Raw genomic sequence first — 27,889 nt, 5'->3', positions numbered from 1 at the left:
ACATTGCCTTGAGCCACATCACCTGCATTTTGTAGTGTAAATGTATATTTGGATGATAAAACGTCAAAGAACGACACAGTCACATTTGGCAAAAATCTATTAAGTATTTATTGTAAGTTGTTACATTTAGATTTCTTTCTCTAGCAGCACTATTTAAATTACAGATATTCAAGGGCAGTTATCATAGACTGGAGTTTTCTCTTAATGCAAGATGTCATTGTGTAAACAAAGACAAGAGACTGAACCGTAGATCAAAATGTACCACAACTGAACACGCTGTTAACGTGATGGTAACTCATGAAGTTAAACAGCAATTTTGGTGTCTTTTAAGATAATGACTTCAGTAAACCTATTGAAATAAGTTAAAACAGTACAAAACAGATTAAAAATAGCAAACATCTTCTTTTGTTATACAATTACAATTGCAGTTGGATCTGATGCGGTTGCTCGTAGTCCACATCGCGCTTCGAAATGTTCTGTCGATGAAGAAGATTGTATGAGGATGATTCAGAGATGACAAACCCGTGACAGCAATGCGAAAAGATAAATAACAAAATATGTTTCATAAAGATCATGTTGAGCCCAACAGAACGTGATTATACATTCCAACAATTCCTTTGACCTCTTGAAATTGAAACAAAAGGTAGATTATAGTTTTGGCACATTCATTCCACCAGAAGAAGCATTGAGACAACCGACCACTGTGTCAGGCAAATTCAACCCAAACTAAATTTTACATAGCTCAGCTAATGTTTTTATTTTTATTTAGACATTTGGGAAATCGTTACAAGAGAAGATCAATCCCACCACCCTGTATAATAAATATGAAGCTGCGGCCAGCAGCTTTTTAGCTCAGCTTAGCAAAACTCTTCCTTTAGTCACCATCATCCATGACAATAAACAAATGAAGTCAATTTAGTGCACTCTATAGAATATTTTTTTTTAAATCACTCTTTATTGTAATAGCGTGTACACTCTAGAGGTGTATCGTGCCAGACTTGTTAGTTTGGTTTCACTGTCTGAGCCAAGCTGTGCAAACTGGCTGCTAGCTGCAGCTACACAGTTATCACGATGTTGATCTCATTCTTTGCATAAAAATAAATACAAGTATTTCCCAAAAATGTCAAACTCGTTTTCCACACCCATCACATTTCAACTGGAGTTTCACATAGCCACTGTAAATGTTTTTTAAACTTTTAAAAAGTTGAATTGATAAGTAAAAAAGAAAGAAAAATCTAATTTTTAGACCAGATTTTGGTGTTAATATTTTTTTTAAATCCCGAATCTACTGTCCTTGGTGAAAACTGCTGTCACAACTATATTGTATTATCATGCAGAGAATTGCCATTGCCAACGTAATTACATGTTTCTCACAATGTACACATTCGCCAATGCTCAGTGCTAATAATGCTGTAGCAGCTCTGTCGTTCTTGAAGTACCCATCTCTGTAAGTTGAGGCTAGAGGAGACCAGTCCCCCCAGTGCTATTATATCACAGATGATGGTGTTTCATCAGACTAATAGGACAGAAGAGTCCTTTCAGTGCTACAGTTAAGGGATTCTTGTGTCTCAGACAGCAATGCTGATCAAGGATTAAGAAAATCACTATGAAAAGCAAATACGTCCTTGGGTAGCACAACCCCGGCGGTTAGGGGGCAGAGTGTTCACAGAGGTTCAAGGAAAATGAACCTACCAAACTCGTGAGCTCACACTGACTGGCTGCTGTTTGAAACAACTGCTTTGCAGGATGAGGCTCTTCACACTGCCGGATCACAGTGTCACCAGTCTAAACCAGTCAGGATCTCAGCCGTCATCAAACGTACTCAAGCAGCCAGTGAAAAGTAGCAAAAAGTTGAGCTTGACTCTTATTAAAAAGCTTGCAGCACTAGCACTGTCCTGGTAAATTTGCTCTGCAAGTCATGCATGTGGAAATAACCAACCACAGTCTATATTTGTTAATACAAAGAGGGTGATTTAGTCATTCTGGCAATTCATGAGACACTGACAAAAGGAATTAAGTACTCATAACTGTCAATATTAGTGAAACACACTAGAAGAAAAATATGAACCTCTCAAAAGAGTTTCTGATATTTTTAATTGTCTGCATACTGCAGTACTTGAGTACATACTCATACAGTATCGTTTATAGCAAATAACTGAATTATTTCATTTATTTAGCAAAAAGCATGCTGAATACAAAAACGTCACTTTTCAACTTGCTTAAAGTGACAGTAAAATTCTTTTTATTTTCACCTGCAGGTCATCTCTTGACAAGTGTGATCTATCTACAAAGGCATGACAAAAACCAAGAGGCTTAGGCATCTAAATCAATAAAGAGAAAAGTGATTGCCTAAAACAGTTGAGAACCAACTTCCAACCGGTACCTGCAGAAACCTATTCTCTTTCCTAAAGTAGCACAAACACCTCTGAAAGAGGCATGAAAGAGATGATGAATGTATGAGGGTGTCAGCTTTCATGTAGGAGGAGCAAACTGTGTGATTTTTGCTCTAAAACAGGGCTATCTCGGCTCTAACCGCTATTAACAGCGTTGGATGTGCGATGTTACGAAAAGAAGTGAGAGCCGGAGAAACACAGAAAAAAGATCTTGAGGTCTGTTGTGAAGCAAAGAGAGGCACCAAATCTAAGTAAGGGAGCACACAAAGTATCAGTCTGTAAATCAGTCTTTCTTTAACCATGATGCGCTGGGAGGAAAATCTACACATCATCGCTTCTATTCTCGTTTCCACTTCAGCTCAATTTTCTGCACAAACGAAGAAGTAAAAAAATAAATTATTGTCTCAGCTAAATCCAACTTCAACGCAAAGCTAAAAGGGGGCTCACAAGAGCTGAATGGTCTAGTAACTCTTGGGTCTGTGGAATAATAAGAAACAAAAACCCACTTCATCTGATGTGTTCCACATCAACGCTACTGTTTGAACACAGTGATAGTCTGACTGGATGTGGCTACAAAAAGAAGTTGAACAGAACAATGGGTTACTGTTGTTTACTGACGACAGATTGCTGCACTCAGTCGACTACAAACTCATAACTGCGGCGCAGCGTTCACCGACAACAAAACCATGATCACAATAACATGTATTATTTCACAGTAGGTGGAGTTTTGTATTTCATCAATGAATTACTGGTGATAAAATCTGACTTACGCACGTGGACAGTGCACATCGCAAAGGCGGATACCATTAATTACACAGCTCATTTCCAGGTTTGCTCCATCTTGGTCTTAGCCTTACTCACTCTGGGATTTAACTCATGTCTGTCTGTGCTACGTTTGCACCGTCTTTCTTAATCATGAGCTGAATCATCTACAGAAACTGTGGCCTTTACAGAATTCAACAAAAGACACATAGTCTTACATTAAAACTGACCAACTGTTACAGTGTACAATGACATGGATTCCTTATTTCCTGTACCTCATAGGCTGAGGTTAGATAACATTTGTCACATGACGTCATGATGTGGTTTCTCCTTGAATAAATAAAAAAATGTCCCCCCTCAGTTAGGAAATACTGCACAGGGTCAGCTACTCGTGTTGTAGCCTGAGAAATTGGTTATTTTTTGTCTTTTTCTGACAGTCAGTCAGTGGCTTTACTATCAGGTGAATTCCAGTTGTCTTTATTGTCTTACTCTTACGAAGACTCCAGCACACAGCCACATAATGTCAGACAACACATTTATTTGTTTTCAGCAAGGTTTCTGTTTTATCATCACGAAGGCATATACTATTTTCTCTGTATATTACTATATATATTTATATATATAATATTTATATAGAAACAAAAATAAGCATACATTTTTGCTGAATAGGATCGAAGAATATCAGCAAAGGGCAATGTAAACCATGGTCCATCTAAAACAGGTGAAAGGTGCGGTAGCTCGCCGTTTACCGACTCACCCACAGTAACAGATTTGCATAGGCAAAAATGGGATTAGCCCTTAGACAGTGGATTCCTGAATTCTTTATAGAGATGCAAAATCTACTTCAGCTCAACATAATTAAAAACAAACATACAAACAAAAAATAATGTTGACTAGGCCAAACTCTCTTTAACCCATCTGCTCATATACATAGTCATTTTTCTGTGCACATTTTTTTTTTTTGTTTACAGTGTTAGGCTTCAAGTAGATCTAAAAACAACTTGTACATTGACAACTAGATGTGAAATAAATTAACCAACATGAGAGGTAGTGAAAAGCCTACAGAGACGTTTGTTGTTTTTCTTTATACAAAAGGAAAAAAATAAAACATGTCAGTAAGGCCAAAGCTTTGCAAACCTTCTCCATCCCACCAGGACACTTCAGCTCTCAGTCGTTTTTTTTTTTTTTTCTTCAGTCAATAAAACCATAGCTACGTTTTAAAAGCCTGCTCACTTGGAACCCATTGAAATTTAAAGACGAAACTTGAACTCAGCGATGACACAACATCACCTCACATCATCATCATCATTGCTTGTAAAATCCACGTCTGAAATGCAGTTATTAAAAATAAACAACTGTACTTTTCCCCACTGTGTAAATGTCACAATAAATTAAGAGGAAGGGATGCACAGCAAAAAAAATTAAAATAAAAACAGAGTGTCTGCTGCATCTGTCCTTCCTGTAAAACTCTCCCAGGTTGAACTCCTCACTGCCCGTTAGCACAGGGCAGAGACTCGTACCAGCCTTTAACCTGTTGGCTTCTCTGCTCACAAAGGGGACAGTTAGCGCCCCCGCTGTTATGAGGATTTCATAAGGTACACACATCTCATAATTTGTAAATGTAAACTTGGTTTAATTGCACCATGATTTCATTATCTGGTTCTTAGTGAAACATTCTTGTGTTAATTACGCTTAGACTCAGCAACACGGAAACATAGCTGTACTGTGCAGAGGAGGAATTTGTCAGGGAGGGAGCGTTATGAGTGACAGGCAATCTTCGACTGAATCCAAAACTTACAGAGTTGTCCAAGTACAATGTTTAAAATGCGAATGTTTCCTAGAAATGAGAACTTACTATCACAATTGGTTAATTACTCTGTATTCCTCTGCTTTCGATCAACTTGACACATGCATGCACAGCTCTTTATTAAAGCAGCTAAGCAATTTCAATCAAGCCCTTATGGATATTATGTAGTTTGCGTGTGAGTAGTATATTGCCAGAGGTTATATATAAAATATGCTTTCAACACTGCACAACTGTTGGGTGATTACTGGTTTAGCCTTTCTGTCTTTTCAGTGTTTAAATTTGACTGTTTCTTAACCAATAATCCAGAACAGAAAGCGTCTATAGTAATATGATAGCTCGGTTTGAACTGGAAGCTTTATCTAGTTACTCAAAGTGAAAAAACATCTGGTAGAAAAGTGATTCCATTTTTTTTTTAAATATAATCTCATCTACCAGTTTTTCCTTTTCTGAAAATGCTAACTAAAGCCAGACAAATTCTTAAATCATCCAACAGTGACATTAAAACATTGGTTTTGGTTAGTATCTTATAACGTAACGTCTGAGAATTCAAAACCACTCTATCTTAGTAGGACGCTGATTCAAATCTATGATGACTCAGTACATCAAAGTGCACTTCAGTAGTCTACTAGATATTCTGCATCATCTACTCTTGAATTAAATCTAGATCTAACTTGGCAATGTGAACTTCAGGTAGTTCAAGGAGGTGGCAACATGGATGCCTCCAATTCTCAGTGAGGAGTGGCACTGTTTCATTGACACTTTAAGACTGCACTAACCACCAAACCAAGACATCATCTAGCCAGCATGTGGCATGATGAATATACTTGGAGGTCCAGTTAATAATAATAAAAAAACCTAGACTGCACTCATGCACGTTCTGCTGCACGTCCACAGGCCAGGAACAAAGTTTATGTTCAAATGTTCACATCACCGTAAAACTAAATGTCCTTTAATATACTGAAAATGTTGACGGGACATTTGGCAAGACCTCTCTATAGGTTTTTATGTATTTCTCTAAAATGTTCTGTTGCGTGTGTAACTGTATCATACACACACACACACACACACATAGCCATTATCATTGCATGCTGTCAAAATCAGATTAGAAAAACAAACCAGAGTGTGTGAGGGCTGGCAGTACCACGGAGGAGCAGCATGGCGAGCACAAGCATGCTAACTGCTTGCCTACAGCATGCTGAAACCTAGTTAGTCACATGACTACACAAGCTTCTGAACTAGCCCAGGATGGTAGCATGTCAGCATTTTTGTACCAACCCTCTTCACTAGTTCTGGTAAATAAATCAGTGTCTTGACTGGGCAGTAGCTCACTGGACTTATATATTCTCAGACATGCACTGGAATGATGAGACTCTACAGCCCGGTGCCAAGTCACATCTAAAATCTCTTCACAGCATCTTAGACATCATGTTTGGCACCTGATTCACATATCTGCAGCATGATGTTGGACGTCAGACTCCAGGGACTGTCACATAACCTACAACATCTAAAGCTAAAGCCTTGCAGACAATGGCCAGGCCTCAATAACCTTTTGGATTAGTTCGGTGCGTGCTGCATCTGCTAATGTTCTCAACCAGCTTTCCATAAAAACACTAAAATGGAGATGACCGTTAGGAGTCTTTTCTTTGTATTTTCTTGAGCGGATTTCCCCACATTGGTCACCTGAACTTGTCAGGCGGTGATGGTCTGAGTAGGAGGGTGGAGGGTGGAGGGGAAAAAACATGGGAGGTAGGTATTATGGGACAAGCTGTGGTTGCTATCCAGAAAACCTCCAGCAGCGCTTGTGCTGCCTTGTCTTACATGTAAAGGCATTGTGATTTTCTCTGTGGAGATATTTTTTGTTTAAAGTCTATGAGTAATAATAATACATGTAGCTGCCCAACCACAATTCTAGCCCTTACTTCTCCCAATTAAAGAATCCTAAAGAAGGAAAGTGCTTGGACGGACAGATGGATGGACAGGTGGACAGATGGATGAGTAGGTGCTGCTGCTGCAGAAGCCATCAAATCTCCTCAATAAAAACTGCAGTAAGCTTAAAATTGGCAGAATTGTACTTTTCCCTTCACTGAACATAGACAGCCAAACAGAGAGACAAGTCCCCTGTCTTAATAAATCTCAATATTCAAAAACGGTTGCAGTCCGCGGCTTACATCGATAAGCTACTGTAGAGAGAGTTACATGCAGAGCCGGCGCTCATGCTGGTTAAATGGGCAGAGACGCCCCAGCTCCCACCAACAGCTGGATGTCATGTAAAGACGTGAAAAACAAAAATAAAGACGTGAGGAATGAGACAGAAATAGAAAAAACATCCAAAAATATGAAAGAGAATGAGTCAAGAGAGAGAATATGAAAGTGAGGGTAGAAAGAATGAGGTCTAAATATTACAGTACAGGAACAGTTGGCTTGTCCTTTTTGCCTTTCTCTCTCTCTTTCTTTCTCTCTTTCTGTCCCCACCGCCTGAGGAGTCCTTGTAACCAACAGCTGGCCATCAGGTTGGCCACTTCAACTGATAGCTGACATGTGGGTTGGCCAGTCAACCGAAACAAACAGCACAAATTGCTAGCAAAACAATCACTGGCCAGCATTAATGGTCTTAAACTGACCAATAACCAACCAGCAAAGGCCGACCTGGCTCCAGTGGAGAACTGGATATAAATTGCTAAAAAAATATAAATAAAAAAATCAACCAGCTATCTTGGATGTCATTCAGTCTTTTCAATCAAAGAAGAGGGAGAAATTTTCCAAACCCGACTTCTGGCACCATAGTAGTATTTGAAGTTTTAGTAGTAGTCTCGTTGGTGTCCGATGGTGATGAGGGAGGGTGGAGAGGGTCTAGGTGTCGAGGCAGGTGCGCCTCCTGCTGGCCAGGAGGTCTCTGTAAACGGAGGAGTTGAGGAAACGGGGGAAGGAGTCGCGGTGCATCAGGGTGTAGATCTGGAGCTGGGCCTCCTCGTACATCAGGTTGCTGGGCTCCGCCAGGCTCTGGTTTATTCCTTCTCTGACCCGAGAGTCCAGACTGACCTGAGATGAAGACATTCAGTGGCTAAGTGGTTTGAAAGTGCCGGAGGTTGGATATAAATCAAAAAATCTGATAAAAGAAAAATTGACCTAATGATCATAACATAACAACATAAATAGGAGAATTAAATTAAAGTCAATCACTTCTACTGAATTAACACACATTAAGTCCAACCGGTACCTCTTTGGGTGACAATATGGACACATAGTCTTCATATATGATCCTGGCCTTCTCATCCACCACAGAGGGATTTGTCTCCTTTTTCAGATCTTCACAGGCCAACCAGAATAGCAGGTTGTCCTCACTATACTCTGAGCGCAGGAACTCCCGGAAGATCTCCCGGCCTTCCAAGGAGCGCAGCATCATCTCAAAGCTCCGTGCCCACGACAGTACCTCCTCCAGACTGGGGTGTCTACAATCAAACATTGAATAAAGACGACATGCAGCGAGTGAGAGACTGACAGAGGCACATAAACACACAATCATACCGACAGAGGGTAGCTGCACTTACTGTTCTTCTGCAGCTTCAATACTGTCCATCTTGGTGCACGTCTGCCGTTCACTCCTCTCTATCCTGTCTTCATTCCTGGATTAGGGACAAGAAATTAGTTTGCATGCCAAAACAAACTACTTTACATGTTTCTGGTCATTAAAATGGAGTTATCATTAGATTAATGCACAGATGTAGAGTTCCAAATATACTGTATTTTACATTTCTATCAATCAAAACTCAAAATGGTTCTTTAAATCTAATAGTCTGCTTATCATGAGGAGTACTAGTCAGCCTGTGTTGTATAATGATCTTGCGTGGCTCTCAAATCCGTAACAGCAACACGTCATTACAAGCTGGAGATGTCAAGTTTGAAAGGGTAGGGTTCCCTGAAAGACAGAACTGAGTTGCATTGTGGAAAGTGTAGGATCAGATCCTGAATACAAACCAGCAGTGTATAGTCAGCTTTAGTGTGGTGTCAACCTAAAAAGCATTTGATCCACAGCAACATATACAGTAATCTCTCTATGTTAGAGCTGAAACTACTAGTTGATAAACTATTTTGCTGTGCAATTGTCATTTTTTCAAGCATAAAAAACAAACTGGTTACAGCTTCTCACATTTGAGCTGCTACTGCTTTTATTTGTCTTTTGTCTTGGTCAAAACAGGTGGAGACGTCTTGCACTTAGGAAACTGTGGGTTGTGTCATTTGCCAAGTTTCTTTTTCATCAGTTAGCAGCCCTGCTCTGCCCTGTCCATCTGTTTCATCAGTGTGAGCTTCAAGATGAACATTGCCACATATTCAAAGTCAATGCAACAATAAAGCTTCAGTGAAAGCCTTTATGTAAACACTCAAACACACATGGTAGCCTCTCTGTCTATTGTAGCTCAGTCACACTCACAGAGTCCACAATGCAACACACATTCAGTTGTCTATTTTAGTCTGATCATGGATGATCTTTCCTTCCTCTTGCTGTCTCTTGTCAAAGTCCCCATTGTGCAGTAGTAATGGGCTAAGCTAGCCTCAGCCCCTGGGCGCCCTCACAATACAGCTAAATATACAGGCTGTTCTTCACAGCTGTTTTGCATGTGATGTGTAGATGGAAATAGAAGGCACTCCAAATAGATAAGGGCCTTGTGTAAGGGCGGGTGAGAAGGGGCTAGAGGGTACGAGCAGGGGAAAATTAGAAAGTAGAGAAAAAACATAGGGGAGAGAAAGAGAGGGTGGATAAAAATATACAGTGCAACAGTACGACTTGACCCATTAACACTTTCATACACACTCACCCTCAGACCTCGCAGACTCCCACACTGATTCCCACACTTACACACATCCCTAACAGTTGACTCAGCATGATAGTGAAAACACACGGAGGAGAGAGCATTCGGTGATTTACGTGTAAGCAAGCATTTGCACTGAAACAGGACGTCGGCACGCCCCGGCCTTCACACTAAAACAAATAAACATATAGAGCACGGCTCATTCTAGAGACCCGACACCAGCATCTGACTAAGAAAAAACACACAGCGGTGTCACAGAGCACTCACTACGGGCCCAGTCCACAAGCTGCCACCACTTCAGATGAAGTGGTGTGAAAGAAGGAGCACATTCACCATTCACTGCCTGAAAAACAATGTTTCATTCACTCCTCTCGAGAGAGAGAGTGCAGCCACGGAGCCAGCTGTACGAGCTCCACACCAGTTTTGGTGCCTAGCTCGGGGGCAACATGGCGGTAAGTGTTCAAACAAGTAATAAGACTGACACACATTTACATTTACATCAGTTGAACGAGGTAGGAAAATTACAACATCAAAAAAAAAAAAAAAAAAGATAAGAAAATTGAAATCATTCACATCTAGAGAAGCCGGAACCACAGACTTTTGATTTGAAGATAATTCAATGATTGAGTGATTAGCAAAACGGTTGCTGATTAATAAGCATGACTGGACTTATCCTTGCAGATCTAGTGGGAATAACCCTTTTTATAGAGACTTTTATTTATTATAAGACCTATTTTAGGTGGAAGCTGCAGGAAATGAACTGCTAATGATTCTCATATTTACTGCAGCAGATATCACACACACACAACTGATGAAGCAAATGTCTGATCTCAAAGCTGAGAACAAAAAAAAAAAACTTTTATTCTGGAGGACAGGCTTGTCCAGAGTGATGTGAGCTGAGTTCGGTGCCAGGAGTGGATGCGTGGTCGTGGCTGAAGGGGAAGTGGAACATCACGTTTCATGGTGACGTCCAAGGATGCGAACTGAAGCGCTAGTGTAGTGTTCATTTAAATACACACTACACTATAATATTGTGCATGAGCATCAAGTCACTAGACTGTTAGCATAACGTGGCATAAAGATAGCCTGCTAGGGCACATATGAAGTAAAAAAAAGAAAATCACATACAGGATCGCTAACATTTTATCTCAGATATGTAAAAATGTTGTTGTTTGACATGAAGGTGGAGCTATTACTGGATCCTGGTAAAACCAAAACATAAAAGAGGGAAATACCTGCCTTGTAACATTTTACCCACAACATTTCCATTGCAAATAATAACTGTAGTTTCTGTGGCTTGAAAATGATCCCGTCATGATAAAAAGGCACTGACAATTTGTCATAATGCAAATAATTGCAAAGCCCCGGTCATCTAATGTATACCATTGTAACCAATCTCCTCTGCTCTGTGGAGGAACCATTTAAAATGAATGTCACAGAGCTTGTGCATTTCAGTATTGGTGACATATACATGTTGTAAAAGAACCCCGATCATTGCAGAAACACCAAGTGTGATAACGGCAATTTTAGTTTTTTTTACATAAGCATATTACAAAATATTTGATCCATTGCAAAAGAGGTTATGCATGTTCGGGGAACTCCCTTTTTGCGTCATTATCTGAGCTGACGGTGGAAGCACAGAGTCAAATGTGTGATGTTGCTCAGTAAATTGCCTCGACTTAAGATCTGGTTGAACAGTGAAAACTGTTCAGACGTGGATTGGTTTGTAGGAAGTTTCATGTCTCCCAGACTGGATCAGAGACGAGCGCTGTGTCAGTGTAATGAGTGAGTTGCATTTTAGGGAACTCAGCATCAGTGTAACATCACAGATTAGGCAACAGGATTAAAGGCAGGACCAACTGTTTGTTGTGATATCCGCTGCACTGTTTTTTTCTGTAATACAGGATATTTAACACAATAACAGTACGGCTGCAAATTCTCTGCTATAAGCTATGGGAGTATAGTATTTTCTTACCAGAGACACTTGCAGCAGCCACACCAACAAAGGCAGCAGGTGTTGGGTCGGGGCTGTCCTGGGGCCTGGGGCGGGGCCTCGATGTGTGCCGCCTGTCTTTTTCTCATCTCTACTCCACTCACACTTCGGGGCTTCGCAATGCAGAGGTGCAGAAAATAAACACAGTTAAACAGCCTTTAAATGAATAACAATGCAGTACATTTGGTGCCAGTGTTTTACTTGTGGTTCATTCTTCCTGTAAAGGGGAAAATATTAAACTGTGCGTGTGTGTGTGTGTGTGAAAGAGAGATGAAGCAAGGGAGACAGAGAGAGAGCACTCAAGCAGCACAGAGAGGATTCCCTTCCTCGTACAGTACGAGGGTTTCTGGAATGAAGCCAAGGCTTTCACTGGGATTTGACACTACACACATTTCAGTTGGCTCAGACAAATATCGGGAGAGAGGATTTACATGTTACACATCAATATTCACCAGTTTAAATATTCTTATATACACATTGTGCTTCTCTTACATGGTGACTCAGTGTGCTGTCGTGTCGGATTTGTTCTGAATGCATCATTCAGTCACAGTGGCTAATTCGTTCAAGTTTCTGGGTTTGAAGTTGAAGCTGTTAAATGTGCAGTATGTGGTAGCACTTCAGTCAGCTGTCAATCCAGTCTGTGGACGAACAGATCAACAGTGCCATACTCAGAGCTGCACCACATTAGATTGTTGAATCTTCTTCTTCTTCGTAGTTTGATGTTTACCTCCAATCTTCATGTAACTGTAAACTGACAGGTTTTATATTAGCTATACACAGCTACTTCTTCATATGGATTCATAAATCACTCTAGAGCTGCAGCTAGCGCTTATTTTTGATTATTTTTTGTTTGCTAATGGTCTAGTAGGCTTTTAGGCTTGAGCCACTTTAACAACATGCAACAGATTTTACAGGCAACCGAAGCATTTTTCAACCCAAAACAAACATGTCTAATCTAATTGTAATGCCTCCGTCAACACAGTGTAGTCTATTAATACTGCTGCTCATTTTGTGCCAAGTGGACAATAATAACACTTGGTGGGAAACCTAAGAGGTAAATATGCCATGAACACCTTTATCCCACTGTGCAGCCAAAGGACAGTTAAGATGTTAGAACTAAATATATTAACAGATAGAGAAGACAATAATGAACACAGATTCCAGTCAATTTGGGGCATTTAAGCCTAATTCCAACAAGCGGTGAAGTGTGAAAAATGCACTAATTATCTGCAGTCTTGTTGTCTGGGAATCACAAGTACAATTAATGAAACATAACTCTTATCCTACCTTACCTAAAGACTTGGTTCAAATTATACTCCTCATTAAACACATAAAAATCCAAACAAGCTCCTGCAATAACAGATTAGGCTTCTCTCTTTCCTCTCATTCCCTCTACTCTGCATACAGACACGTAATTTAGTACAATGATGATGATACATCACTGGTGAGGCTGAGACCAACCTGCCTAAAATGCAAATGTCATCACCTGATCAGTGGAGTGCCCATCAGTTATTCAGTGATCAGGCAGCATCCATGGAAAAACAGGCAGCTGGATGCAAACGACAGCGAGGGTAAGACTTTGTTCTAAACCCAGACGATGAGGCTGCGTTAAAAACACATGCAAATATGAAGTGGAAACACAAACAGGCTAAAGACGAGGTGATGACCAAGACAGCTACGAGATCAGTCACACGAGGTTTCAAAGTATTTAGACCACCCCCTTCATTTTCCACATTTTACTGACTTAGACTCAAAGACAGGATGTCAAATCAGCTAAAAACAAACCAATCACCCAGCATCACCTTGGTGTTTCGCCGTTTTGCATTTATCACCGGACTGCACACTGCTATTGTGCTATTGTGTGGGAAACTAAGCTCACATTACACCTTAAGCTAGAGCTGTGACAAATAACAATTTGGATAGAAAAAAAAAAAAACTCAACCCGATTATAATAAACTGAAATTACAACAGTTTGATCTCTCGTTGTTATCAGTCACTGCAAAATCAAGCACAGTTTACTGAACCTACAGCCTTTTCGATCTCAGAGTAACTGAAGAGGAGCAGGAGACAGATCTATATTAATAAAGTCTAATGCCTGGTTTTCACACTAGAGGCAAAACTAATTCTACCTGCCCAATTACAGAAAAAGTAGTTTTCCACCATGGTTACTGTAGCATAAACTGCGGCAAATTTCAATGAGAGCACAACTCGTCGTCCAATGACAATAGAGAAATGGGAATGGAAGGAATTTGCAAAGGAGGTGTGTTTAGCAGTCTGCAAACTTACCTGTGAGCACATGGAAAGTTTTAATATTAGTATTGGTCTCCCCAAAAAAAAAACTGGCAGCCCATCAGTCAAAATATCAAAGGTTATCTTTTGTGTTGTGAGTACAAACCTTTTGTCTGACACTTAAAGCTACAGGGTGAAGTATCTAAATGAAAGAGGAACACCCCAGCATTTCATATAAGATGTAGTGAGAAGTAAAAATTAATTTTTTAAATTTACATTTTATTCATATATCCCTAAAATTGCATAACTGCATTAAATATTTTTAGAGTTGATAAAAAACAAAGGTTTACACAAGGAGGTCGCCCTAAACGTAGAGATACAGCCCCTCCTGAAGATCCTATTGGTGGCTATAATCACAGCTGTGCTGGACAGAAGTCAAACTTACCATGAATTAATGAGTTCCTAAAAACAGGTCAGACAGAGCAGTCATGGTGTGAGGTAATAGGTTGCTGGACGATAGCAGGCTGGTTGACGGAGTGACTGACTGGTGGACTGTCTGAGCATCCCTGACGAACTGGCACAGAAAGGGACGAGAGGTGAGGTGAAAAGTAACTACTTCCTCTTCCTGCTCCTTTTGAGTCTCTTGCCGTTGCCTCCTAGGCTTCCTTAGGTCTGGGTGAAAGGGTCATTTATGGACTTGAGAGTACAGGGAGCAGCGAAAGTACAGCATCTGAAAAACACACGAGTAAAAGAACATTAACCAATTTAAAATCACGTCGGAAATAAGTAAAATTATTTTCTGACAATGGGGCGAAAATATATCTGCTGCTTACACTGCTGGACACCGGCAAATGCTGCAGAACAAATATGATTTTCAGTGCTCTCTGGTGGACAAACTGCATAAAGGCTACGGTTTCAGGTCGGAAATGATTAATCAACTTGAATCAAGACGTCAATTGTTAAAGATTTGGTCATCATCGGTTCTTGGTTGTCTGGGTGTGAGTATCTTCTGCTTTTCTGTTTTTTATAATTAAATACTGAATAACTTTGGCTTTGGTAAACTGTAACTGGATGATTTACATCATGTTGACAGTTTTTAAACTGAATATATAATAGATTAACCTGGTGAATCAGTAATAAAACAGCCATGTGTTGCAGCCCTGTGTCCTTTCCAAACTAGCTTATATTTCATAATTTATATAACTTATATTTCAAATTGCTGAACTGCATAACTATTTACTGATTGCCCAACACGCACCCAGATACCAATATATCTGAGATCATCTAAAGGAAGTGGTCAAAATAAGATGAAATAAACCAAGGCAGGAAATGAATCAGGAAATGAACTAAATGCAGTAAACGACTAGTGACACGCTGAGTTTAAACACTCATCAAGAAGCGGATTAAGCTTTTTGTTGGTATCACAGCCCAAAACATCCATTCGCAGTCAGAGTCTGTCCCTGAAGGAAACTGACTAAGAGCCTAAAGCTACAGAGTGTCCTAGGTTTCCGTCATGCTGCTGCATGTTTTTCATATAAGAATCGCTGTGCCAACAACGTGCTTCCTTATTACACTGAAGACGTTGCTATCAACGATCACTAGTCTGTTGCAACTTAGTGACCGATGAGCAAGTTAACACTGAAATGCAGCAGAAGAGAGTTCAGATATTGTAATAACTAAACAACTGAGTGATCCATAAAACGCTGTACTACACACATACTACACCAAACAGCCTTATTGATAGCAGCCCTGCGACTGTTATACTAGTGTGATTACTCGAATTGTATGCACTTTCTTGTTTTGGCTAAACATACCTCACTTCCAAACTGAAGTTCACATCTTCCTACTGTATGACCAAACACGCGGCCCCGGCGCTCTTCTACTGTAAAGCCTTTCCCTCAGTGAGAGAAGCATCAGTATCTGCTAATGCCAGTTTAAACTGGTTTGAAAACAAATATTTCCTTTGTATATTAAAACTCTACAAAGAATTATTTTGCATAGCTGTGGGCAGAGATAAGGCTTTTGTTGAACTAGTGGGGTTTTCAACCGCCTGTTCCCAGGGGGCAAATGGCCACAGAGTAACTTTAGTAACTTGGTGCCTAAAATAAGAACAGGATTATGAAAGTGTTGGGAATGTTGATAAGCTGGAAGAGCAAATAGATCCGATACACGCCTGTACTGTGACTGAATTAGATCTGGAATAATAATTATTGCTATAACTATTAATAACTAGCTAATAACTAATCAAACATATTTAAAATGATTAAATTACCATGTGCAAAAAGTGATGACGATGCTTAAACGGTGTCGGTAATAAAATGTCATTTGTGAATTATTGTTGCTTTTCTCTTTTGTTTATCACTGTAAGTGAAGTTAAATCATGTTATTGATGATTTTATCAGATGTAAATGCAGCTCTAGAGCTTAAACGGTGCCTTTACTGTGTGGTCACTGCACATATTGATTTGGTTTTCTACTTTTTTTTTAAATTAAACTTCATAAAAGTGAAGCGAACTGATGAATAATAATAAAAAAACCAAACTGTGGTGCTATTAAAAAAACATCCTTACCGTCCTCTTATATTTGTTACATCTTCAAAAGGCAATTTCACAGTCCCACAAATAATAATAAGCAGCAATCACTCTCACATGAGCTGATTTTCTATCACATATGACTGAATGAAGAGCAAAAGCTGAATGAAAGGATTCAGGAAGTCACCCAGGATGTAGTGGCAACATAACCTGGGCTCCTGTGACTCAACCCACCCACGGGAGACTGCAGTGTGGGTGCTCCCCCAGCTCCACACCACATTATCTCGTTCCGGTGTCTGACTCTGGAGGAAAGGGGGCTTTTAATAAGTCTCACAATGCACTCTAAAGTGAGCAAATACTACATGGTGGAGCTGTTGCATCTGCCCCCAAGGCCCGTGCATGTCTTCAGATGAGAAGGAGGCAGGCTCATCGGACCCTGCTCCTTCCCTCTGTGCACTAGCTCTGCGGGCTAGCTGCTGGGCTGGCTCCTCCTGCAGCTGCCCGGACCCTCTGAGCCTGGAGAGCCGGGGAGGAGGAGATCCCCTCCCAGCTGACACCACGGAGCGACCGTGCAGTTAGACAGGCTGCTGCACGGTGCTGCCTGTCGCACCGACATTTCTCACAAACCACACACCACCCACTTTCTCCCTGCTAGCTTTAGCCGACAGCCGGGGAGCCGCTGTCTCTCGCAGCGGGAGGAGGCGGGGGCAGCTGAGCTGCAGCTAGCGCCGTGCTAACGTCAGCTAGCCAGCCCGTGTGGAGCATTAGCGCACGATAATCAGCATCTTACCCCTTTATGCTGGGTTGTCAGTGTCCTAGGGTGATAGGTGTGAAAACGCGATGCTCCGATGCTTATTTAACGACATCGTAAATGGGAATCCTGCGGTGAAACGTCCATCGCCGCTGTTTGTCTGCCATCCGCCCCACTCCAGCACCGAACGCCGCCGAGCCCCGGGATGCATTGCGCAGGCGCGCTGCCACCGCTGCTCTGTGGCTGCAGTCGGTGGAGGATGCGCCGCCGAGACTCCTGACGGTGTCTGCATGCACACAGAGCCCCAAAAACTCTGTGCTGTGCAAGTACGTTACAAAAACATTCAGTTAAAAACACTGCTACATTTATTTTTTATTCTTTACAAACATTTCCAAGACACAAGTCATTGCTACACTCACAAAAAAGGTGGCAATGATGTTTAGAAGGCCACTGTTCATGCCAAAGGAAGTCTATTCTCTGATCATAGACCTATATGAACATATGTATGTATATAGCCATATATAGTACCACATTTAATATTTTTTTTGCTGAATTGATTGTACTACTAATTAATATAAAGCCCCTCATGACTGCAGGCTACATTTTTAGTGTCTTTTCAGTGAGTTTTTAATTATTACAGTGTTTAATATTTACAGTATAATGCCTCTACAGTATTATTTTAAATGTGTTAATTCTATGGCACTTTATGTAAATTAGTTGACTTTTATGGACAAATAACCTGATATCTTAAGCACAGAAGTAAAGTGCGCTGCCTGTCTGTGGCATTGTTTCATTAAGCTTCTGCAATATCAACAACATTTATTCTCGTCCAGAGTTACATTCGTTTTTCACCAAGATCTTGTATTGGTGATGGAAGTGTCCTCTACAGAGCATCCCAAAAATTCTCAGTAGGTTTATGGTCTGGCCAATCTATGTGTGAAAATAATGTGTGATGCCCCCTGAACCACAATTTGAGCCATCTTGTAATATGTCTTTGTCATTAGGGAAGAAAAAAATCTATTGATGGAATAACCTGGTCATTCAGTATATTCAGGTCAGTTGAACTCATTCTTTGGACACATAATGTTGCTGAACCTAGACCTGACCAAATGCAGCAACCCCAGATAATAGCACTGCCCCCACAGGCTTGTACTGTAGGAACTAGTCATATGGTGGTAAATGTATCCCATATGTATGGCTTCTTTAAAATGTTAAAATGTGAGATAAAGATGCAGAGATTACCAAAATACCTTTTCTATAATCGGTTTAAAACACAATTTCTCTACGACCATCTAAAGACCCGTAAATGGGTGTTTAATAAATCATTTCTGCGAGAGTTTGAATTAGACTTAGCATCTGCAGAGAATCTCCTCTGCTGTTCAGGCTATATTTTCCCACCATTAACACAGGGGGGCACCAAATCTCTGCTTTCTCGCTTTACTTATGCTCACATCTGTTCTGATGCAGCAGGGACACATTCTAAACTGTGTAAATTTGCTTGGTAGCATTGTGTGAAAGAAAATGACAAGAACATTGTTATGACTACAAGTTGCAATTAGAGGCTTTTAGCAGACAAATAACACATTTTACCACACGGCATTGAAATTTCATTGGATGGATGGAATAGATGTATTTAATCTACTGATTTTCTGTCTGGTCACCCTCCATTTAGATGCATCTGACATATTCTGTATTTATATATGAGGCACTGAGAGTCTCTAAAGGCAGTATGATTAAAAGATTAGGAGAGCATGCTCCTTTTCACTGCTGGCTAAAGTTCTGTGGATGATGTTCTGTGTTCTTCAAGTAATGAGGAGGATGGAACTGATTTACATGTGAATCACTTGCTTCCTTGTGGCTCTCAAACAATTAAACAGAGAGTTTTTTTGGTACTGTACCTAGACTGCACTGATGGTGGCAATTCCTGGTTCCTTCTGGCTATATGTTGAAGTGTCCTTGGACAAGACACCGACACCCCACCGTAGTGCCGTCATGTACTACAGCTGTCCAAACAACAATTTCCCCACGGGGATCAATAAACTGTATCATCATCATCATTATCATTATCAACTGTACAGTAGGCCTTTGTGAGGATAGGAGATAGCACAGGATCTCTAGAGTCTAGATGCTCATGGTGGTGGTGTTGGAGTAGAGCTAGTGGGTGGTTGATGGAAACAGGAGGTGTAAAGGACGGACAGATTGCAGTGCTATTTAAAGACTGGCATCCAGTGATTGATTGGCTTGAGGAACACAGGCAGAAGATCATGTTGATCAACATTGATGGAGAGGAATAGGATGGGAGAAAATACCCTGCACTGACCCGTGGAAGAAGTAAGCAGAAAGCGAGGGAGGAGATTTTACAGAATGACCTTTTGTTTATGCTTTTGTTTGTAAAGGAATCACATTATGTGCAGATACATAGTACATGCTGTTGTTTGAGAGACAGAGAGAGAGGGAAACTAGCCCAAGAGGACAGGTATGCTTCAACAGAACTACGTGTCGTATATAGATCAGACATTTAGTGTACACCCACTGTTTCTAATATTCAGCATCTCGAGATATAATTTTATTTTCCTAATATTAATAATGGCATTAAGGAGAAACGAACAATGATGGATCACCTAAGCGCATAGAAGTCTGTAGGATAAATTCTCAGAGAACCATGACTGTACAATCTTTTGTGGCAATGCAGACACAAAGTTAAATCACAGGCCTGCTCATGACTGTATACAAAAGATATTTCAGTCTGGGTCAAAGCGATGGATCAGCCGACACAGCAACAGTGCCATCCCTCGAGGCATTCTGCTAGCAAGGCCAAAAAGGAGGGTGTGCATCCCTACTCTGCTCTGATATGTTTCTCTGGACCTGGATCTTTCCCCTTAGTCATTGTGTTTGTGTTGATTTATCAAGATGAGCTTAGACAGCCTTCTGGGGGGGAATCTGGAGCTAATTTGTTTGACTGTTGTTCACATGTGTTTGTGAGGTCAGCAATATATAGAGAGGGAGATTAAGGTGGGAGGCACGGAGCCTGGGGTCATGCTTATGATGTCTCTCTGCTTTTTGAAAATCTAACAGAGAAATCAGGAGGGCTGAAAGCACATTTAAAAGCACAGTTTAACTATCTCAAAGAGTATATATACAGTACAACTCGATTTACATTCAGTATGTGCAGTTAAGACCTGATTCACGTGCTTCTACTTCCCCGTCAAAAGCTGACCACGTTAGCAGATTTTTAACCTTTAAAATTGGACCGTAAAGAGTCTCATAAGAAGAAATAAAAAAATTAAATGGTTATAAAAGATGCAAGAGCTGCTTCTCAACAAAGCAGCTGCTGTTCAGTAATGCATTCACAAGTCACTGTAGCCGTCAGCCGGCTCATACAAGTCTTTATAATCTTTTTAATGACTAGGGCTGACATTTTCCCATCTATTTAGTGGACAGTTGTAATTGTATTTGGAAGTTTAACACATTTTTCACACATTTTTCTCTACAGATCCTGGCTTCTGAATATAAAATGTGTTCCTTGATGTTGACTCTTAAATATTTAAATTTGTCTCTCCTTTAACATTAGGAAAAGTCGCCTTCCCTTCACTTTTTAAAGTGGCACTGGCACCAAACTCGCTGTAATTTCTTCCATTTCTATTCAGGCCGTCCTGTTATTTGCCATCTCCACAGTAGATATTTGCTGTATAAATATTGTACATGAGGTGTTCGCAAATAGTGATTCAGTGAAAGCCGTAACTTTGATGTCTGTATTATTCCTCACTAGCTGTGTGGTTCAGTAGGTTCAACACTTTGGTCCAGACTGAAATGTTTCTCCAGCTATAAGATGGATTGTCATTCAGTTTTGTACTGGCATTCAGACAGACTTTGGTGACCCCCGTAATGTTGACATTTATGGCGTTGAGTGAAATGTCGCAACAACTACTGTTGAATGAATTGTTATGACATTTGGTCCAGCCTTTCATGTTCCCCTCAGAAACCCATGTTCCTCCTGATAGAAGCTGTCACGGTGCTCTGAGACTTGTGTGGCGTTCTGTGGCGTCTACCAGAGGATTGTGCCAAAGATCTTGTGATACATTAACACTGATTCTATGGAGTGTGCCCTATGCAATGAGCCATTGCAAATTCTCTGATTTTAATAAGCCAAGCAGCGTAGGTAATATTTGTTGCATGTGCTCTTTCAGTCTAAACCCTCTTTTTATTGTAAGTCCTGCAGACTAAAGAATCAGATTAATCTATTTAATGCTATTTTGCACATGGATGATTTCTACATTTCAAATGTCATCCTGGATCATATGGAGGCACAGGGACACTTTGTTCCACTTGTACATGTCAGAGTTTCAGTCCTTGGATCACATTTCCAGTGGGAAATGGAAAAACTATTTCATGTCCTTTAAAAGATGGTTTCCACAGTAGTTCTTCTTTCTTCAACAGAGAAAAAAAGGTGGTAGTGGGGAGAAGCAGTAATGGCTCCAGGCTAATTTCTTTTGTAGTTACCTGGTAAGGATCTTATCTCAGTGAGACAATGTGACAACTCTGAAATGAACCTTTCACAAGATGTTGCCACCCTCCCCCCTCAGAGTCTCTGCACGCTGCTTTCCTGGGGCCTGACTGTCAAAACTGATTTGTGAAAAGCATGCTAGGCTGCAGGTGCAATACAATACTAATGTCATTTTATGTATCTGAAGGCTATGAGATCAACATGGTATGATCATGTTATGAGGTATTATTGAGGAAAGGAGCAGAAGTGTTCTCATAGTATGTAAGTGTTATCAGTCCACTGCCTGGTTATTTGCAACTGGTTTGTTAATTTGTAGATATACTGTTTTATTTCATTTTTTGTGTTCACGGTTTAGCTGTGAATACATCAATTTAATGTTTTCTATCAGCAAGAAAGATATTCTTAATTATAGTTAAATAAACACTCATCACATGAGACTATTTATACCATCTACTGGGTGTGCATCCCGTAAAGAACCACATTGCTTTTAGTTTCTTCTTCTTTGCTTCTTTATGAACTCATAGCAGGAGGTCCTGCTTCTGTTTATTCAATAAATTGAGAATGCTGCACTGTACAGCAGCACAGAATTGTTGGAGTTTCTGTGGATGTCGCTGTGAGCCACCATTAAATTACAGCTCAAGTCCTGATTGTTTGGAAATAAATCTTTGTCTGGGTGCTCACAGTCACAGTGTTGCTCATTTAGCTGGGGACATTTCTCTAAAGGTTCATGTTCAAAGCTGTTAAAATTGATTCTTGTGCCCAACCAGCCTTAAAGTAAGTGCTGCTTTCTACTCGGGTAACTTTAGCTAATTGATCTGTTCATGAAAGGATCCAACATTAAGAGATGCTGTGTGCTCAGGAGAATGTTTGACCTCATTTTGTACTTTTGTTGAGCTGCGAACGGGGATTTAATTTTTAGTTTTTCTTGTTGTTTTCTGTGTTTTTCCCATTTTTGTGAATGTGATATCTCATGACCTTGAGGGGAAGATGTTCAAATTTAGCACAAAACCACTTGGACTCAAGGATGAGCTGATTACATTTTGCTGGAAAAACATCAACGAACAGGGTCACGAACCGAAGTGGGTCTGTCCTACTTTTGTGAATATGACATCACAGAATGTATTGTGGGAATTTCTTTCTAAAGTGTCCACTTAGATTTTAGTCATAAAAGTTCAATGTCAACCTAATATCTCAGGAACCAACGCAATGCAGCATCATGTTGAATTAAATGGTGAACACAATCCCAAAGAACTGAACGTGAATTACAGGCATTTAACATTTCAAAGCATCAATTCAAACATTAATTTATTTTAGGTGCATGTTGCTGCATTTCTAGCACATTGCTTGTTATTCATTTGTTTTCCAAACCTGACACTTTCCCACCATTCTTACAAGTTTCTTTTTCTGATAAGTGAACATGTTGACAACGGGAGATTTTTCTTTTATCAGTGATATACAGCTATGGCCTCAGAGAGGTCCCGAAGTTCAGCTCAGCTTTAAAGTGAAGCAAGTCAGAGTTCCTCAGCTGCCCTCTCTCCTCATTTATCAGAAATAAAAAAAAACCTGTTTACTACAGAGCCCTGTGTGCTGTGGTATCACCCAATGAAGCCCACACACACACACACACACATGCGCTCACCCTCTTTCTCTCTGACTTACAGACAACCCTTCTTAAAACTTTAATAATTCATCTCCATTACTGTGGAGCTGCATTCAAATTCACCATTCACCGAGTCTGCCAAGAGACACAGGAAAATATTCACCAACAGTTTTCCAAGTCAATGAGGCGTTCCATCTGCATGTGGCTGATTACCACGTTTGGAAGACAATCATTTGAGATAAATGTCTTATTTTCTTGATTAAACTTTCCAGATGTGAAATGTCAGATGTGGTAATTTTCTGGCAAATTCAGCATCAGCAAAGTAAACTTGTTTTTGTTTTCTGAGTGTCTTCAAGTGCCGGAGAGCCTACTCATGCATGCATGCATAAAACATGCTTTCCATCCTCAACCCTTTGCATCATTTCATCCTCATCGTCAGCATTAAGTTGTTTGACATTGTGGGAAATCCAGGCTTCTTATTTTTTATTATACTTTTAATTCAAACTTCAGAAATGAAAGTTTCCCCATTTCATGATAAACTTCTGCGAAGTTTTCTTTACCAATGCAATCCCTCAATTTCCTGAAACATACTGCAGTTAAATAAAAAGAAAATGCAAACACTTTAGTTTCCTGTCACATAGAAAATATGGATTTGGTCATTCATCCTGGGCTCTCTTTGCAGCTCTTCTGCCTAAATTAATCACACCATATATCATATTCTAAGTTAAATTGTGCAGCAGAATGCAAGGTACATACCGTAGGAGAAGGTGATTGCATAGAGAATATTGATGCCCTTGTTATTTCAGCTCAGTTTCTACACATACACTAAGATCTCCTGGGGGCACAGTGGATTGTTGTTTTAAGACTGCTTCTGAATATCTATTCCAACATCTGAGATCACTTTACTAGAAGTGTTTACACAGATTTTCTGAGACCGCTTCAAAGACAAACAAAAAGGCTGATAAAATGTAACACTTAAGATGCTGTCACAGATAGAAACATTACATTTACATTTAGTCATTTAGCAGACGCTTTTATCCAAAGCGACTTACAAGTGAATTATCATATAGATAAATGAATATACCTACTTACTTACTGTATGCAAATGTCCTGATTGCCATTCATGGTGATGTTTTTGTTCTCCTTCTCTTCACTCACTGTTCCTGTACCCAGAGATCTGTCTGCAGTGCATCTACCCATTCATCTTCAGTTCAGAGCCTTTACCTTGTTGTCTCATCCAACTGAGTAGTTAGTGAAATAACTGTAAAAACTGTTGCTCTACAATTAGCTGCCAAGTGAACGTGAATGTTTTGGCATTTTGGTTGTGGTGCCAAATTTAATTTTCATTTCAGAAAATGTCTGGAACCAGGATGAAAAGGTTTGTACGACTAACAGTTTTTCATCAGGTCATTCATTACTACGATGGGTTCTTGGCACAGGATGTGACACATACAGTGCTTAAAACTTAAGGGATTTATTGTAACAGATGTTTGAGAAATCTGATAGATGCACTAGATAAACTACCTCCATTTATACGTATAGTGTATATTTCCATTTTGGATCATATATCGCTTGGGTAATTTAGAGTTCCATACACAGTTGTAAATGGCAGAAAGTCCTTTCAGACATATGGATATAAATGGAAAATCCATACAGTACATTTCCCTGTTGTCGCTTTGGAACGGCAAACATTATCAGGTGATGTCACAATGATTTCATCTTTACCACTGTCATCAAAAAAGAAAAGAAAAGAAAAGACAAGATCAGAAGATCTGGAAAGCAAATCATGTGCTTGTGATTCTAACTCTCATTACTGTCCTCCGACTTCTTTTATGCAGCCTTTGATTATAATTTGAGCCTCATTCAATCTCTGCCCACCCCCCACCCTGATGTTGTTATGCATGACTCATGCCGAAGTTGGTCTCCATGGCTACCCTCGAGCTCACCAACAGCAGCGCACAAAACATCAATAAACTAATACTAATACTAACTAAGTGTCTTTTTCCGCTTCTCTTCATCATCTCTTCCTGCCTATTACCTCTTCACCTTTCTCTCATACTCTGCTCTTAAATTCTTCCTCTCATACGTGTCTGTTCATCTCCTCAGGTTCCCTCAGTCTCATCTGAAACCTCCGACACTAAAAACGTCCTCTGAAAACAAATTGGTCAGATTAATATGAACAGAAGGTGAAATAAAAAGTCGCCTATGAACCCCACGGTTGGTGGTTTGACTCCCTGTTCTCCCTGATTCCTGTCCACAAAAAAGACACAGAATCCTAAACTTTGGTCCATCATCTATTACTATTATTTGTGTTTTACATACACATCAAAGGGGAGTGAAGATAATATCCATAATTGCTCCACAATTCATGGTCCCATGGTTGTTCTTGTTTGTAATGCAAGAAACATTTTTAAAGCTGTGACTGTGAAAATGAACAAACATCTTGCTGCACACTGAAACTCTCCTATCAAATGAAGTAATAGGTGAAACAAATGTGTCGTTGCTGAGTTCAGCGTTTCTGTCTGATGTTTATTTTATGGTTTCCTCTTTAATCGTGCCATTCTAATGCACAAACGCCTCGCTGGTGTGCACATCTTTCGTTCAGGCAGGTTTGTGCTGACAGCGTAATATGGCTGCTGGTATAGCGTTCACTATGTACTGCCTTCACCACACAATCTTCCATCTTTTCTTTTATCTCTGTGCTGATCTTTTCTGTTACAAATTCCCTTTTGCCCTTCTCGTCAACCCTATCCTCCCCCAGCCCATTTATCCCAATCTGCTGTACATCCCCGAGAGTGCCTTTTAAAGCTCCCTCTCTATCAAACTAACAATCATTTCTCAATATCTAGATGTTCTGGCTCCCATCTCCACTCTCACTCCTCTACACCAGCTCCACCTGATCTACAACAATCACAAGACCTGTACCACACACTCCTTACACTGCAATCCATTTTCCTTCTCCAACCCTTCTACCTTCTTTCCATCTGACAAACCATCACCTGCACAAAGACAGTAAGAAAGTTAGGAAACAGAGATATGACTCAGTATTGTCACTGTACTGACAAACTGTATAATGGACCAGTCATCCATGAAAGGAACCATACATGCAGCAGCAGCTACAGTTTCTTCTGTTCTTTCTTTTCCGATCCATTCAGCGTACCAGTTGTACTTAGAGCAAATCATGCAGACATGGCTCATACATGACCGAATGGCTCTCGATACTGCCTTGTTCATGGGAAGGAGGAAGGTTAATAGCTATCACAGATGCCTTTTCTTCAGTTGAATTACCACTGTGAAGCCACTTATAAAAAGACTAAACTCTTTATCCTTCTGAACTAAATGCAGTTAATCACATTTTCTGCCGTCTTACGAGTTCTTAGAGGAAACTGAGAATCTCTTCCACTTGCTTCATGATATCTTTCACCAAAACAAAACAAGCTATCTATCAGTTTATCAATTCGGCGCTGTTGTGCTTACCCTCCCTCTGCTATCGCCTCTGCTCAACTGTTAACTCAGTGTACGTCTCCGTGAAAAGCATCTCCACTCTGTAATTAAAAAGCCTAATTAAAACTAGAGGGATGATCATCCTCTGAGTCCTGTCTGCCCACTCAGAGTGCAGAGAGGGAGGGGAGAGGCAGAAAGATGCAGCCATGAGAAACCTCTAATGGTGAAACTGTTGGCCGCGTGACACGCTGGCAATCCGCTGGGAGCCGGAGCCAAGGCGAGGCCAAGTCGAAATCTGTCATTGCGACTGCCTCTGTATTCACCGTAACAGCCTCCTTTAATCTTGAGTAACTAATTAAGTACTTCATGTGGGCCCACACCAACTGCAAAGGAAGTTAGAAATGAATAAGTTTTAGCCAAAAGCCAGCTGAGGCCCCTTGGCAGAGCAACCCCCACAGGCCCAATCAGTCAAAATGTCATTTGCTCATCAGCTCATTCACACTCCTCAGACTGAGCTGCTGTGTTTGTCATCCTCTCACCTCACAGTGTCTTGCTTAAAGAAGCATTCAATGCTACACTGTCACTTTTCTTCTTGGTGTCATCCCACTTTTAACAACCCAGAAGATCTCCGTTCCTGCACAGTGACTATGGATAATTATCTGTTTGTGTCCAGTACAAATAAGAGAGTAAAGCACATCTGTCAGGATGTATGTATGCACGGTGGTGGTTTGAGCTAAACGCTTCTTTGAGCATTGACCTGATTATGGCAATAAATAATGATTCTCCATCTGTATCATCCATACTGCCATGAAAAGGATCCATCAACCCATAGTTCTTCATATATTTTAGTCTGGGAATATGTTATCAACTGGCTGTCTGGCATTGCCATGCTGCCAGAGTGGCTAAAACTGAGAAATTATTTATGAAAATATTACTGTGACCTCTTCTGCAAATGTCTATGCAATCTCACAAATGCAGAGAAAAGGCCTCTTTAAATGTCACATGAATCAGCAGATAAAGAACCCGCGCCTATAGTAAGAAATTAATGGGATTAAATACTAATAAATT

At 40.3% G+C, this 27,889-nt stretch overlaps 1 protein-coding gene across 3 annotated transcripts; it reads right to left on the bottom strand.

The window, feature by feature from the left end:
- Window positions 1-84: 84 nt before the first annotated feature.
- rgs17 (regulator of G protein signaling 17) lies at window positions 85-17,470 on the bottom strand. 3 transcript variants are annotated; one of them, XM_026354686.1, is made up of 7 exons: window positions 17,313-17,470; window positions 14,438-14,722; window positions 12,256-12,514; window positions 11,746-11,876; window positions 8,511-8,585; window positions 8,180-8,411; window positions 85-8,001 (listed from the first exon to the last, which is right to left on the bottom strand). In XM_026354686.1, exons 3-7 carry the CDS (start codon window positions 12,301-12,303, stop codon window positions 7,813-7,815), a joined length of 675 nt encoding a protein of 224 aa, XP_026210471.1. In that variant the 5' UTR covers window positions 12,304-12,514; window positions 14,438-14,722; window positions 17,313-17,470; the 3' UTR covers window positions 85-7,812. The 3 variants fall into 3 exon arrangements, with proteins under 3 accessions (XP_026210471.1, XP_026210472.1, XP_026210473.1); XM_026354687.1 differs by lacking the exon at window positions 17,313-17,470 and adding an exon at window positions 16,562-16,669; XM_026354688.1 differs by lacking the exon at window positions 12,256-12,514.
- Between the last annotated feature and the right edge of the window lie 10,419 nt (window positions 17,471-27,889).

This window comes from Anabas testudineus, chromosome 15, assembly GCF_900324465.2.
Source record: "Anabas testudineus chromosome 15, fAnaTes1.2, whole genome shotgun sequence".
Lineage (NCBI taxonomy): Eukaryota > Metazoa > Chordata > Actinopteri > Anabantiformes > Anabantidae > Anabas > Anabas testudineus.
Note: the sequence above shows the minus strand (reverse complement) of the source record. Positions and strands in the feature narration are given on the sequence as shown.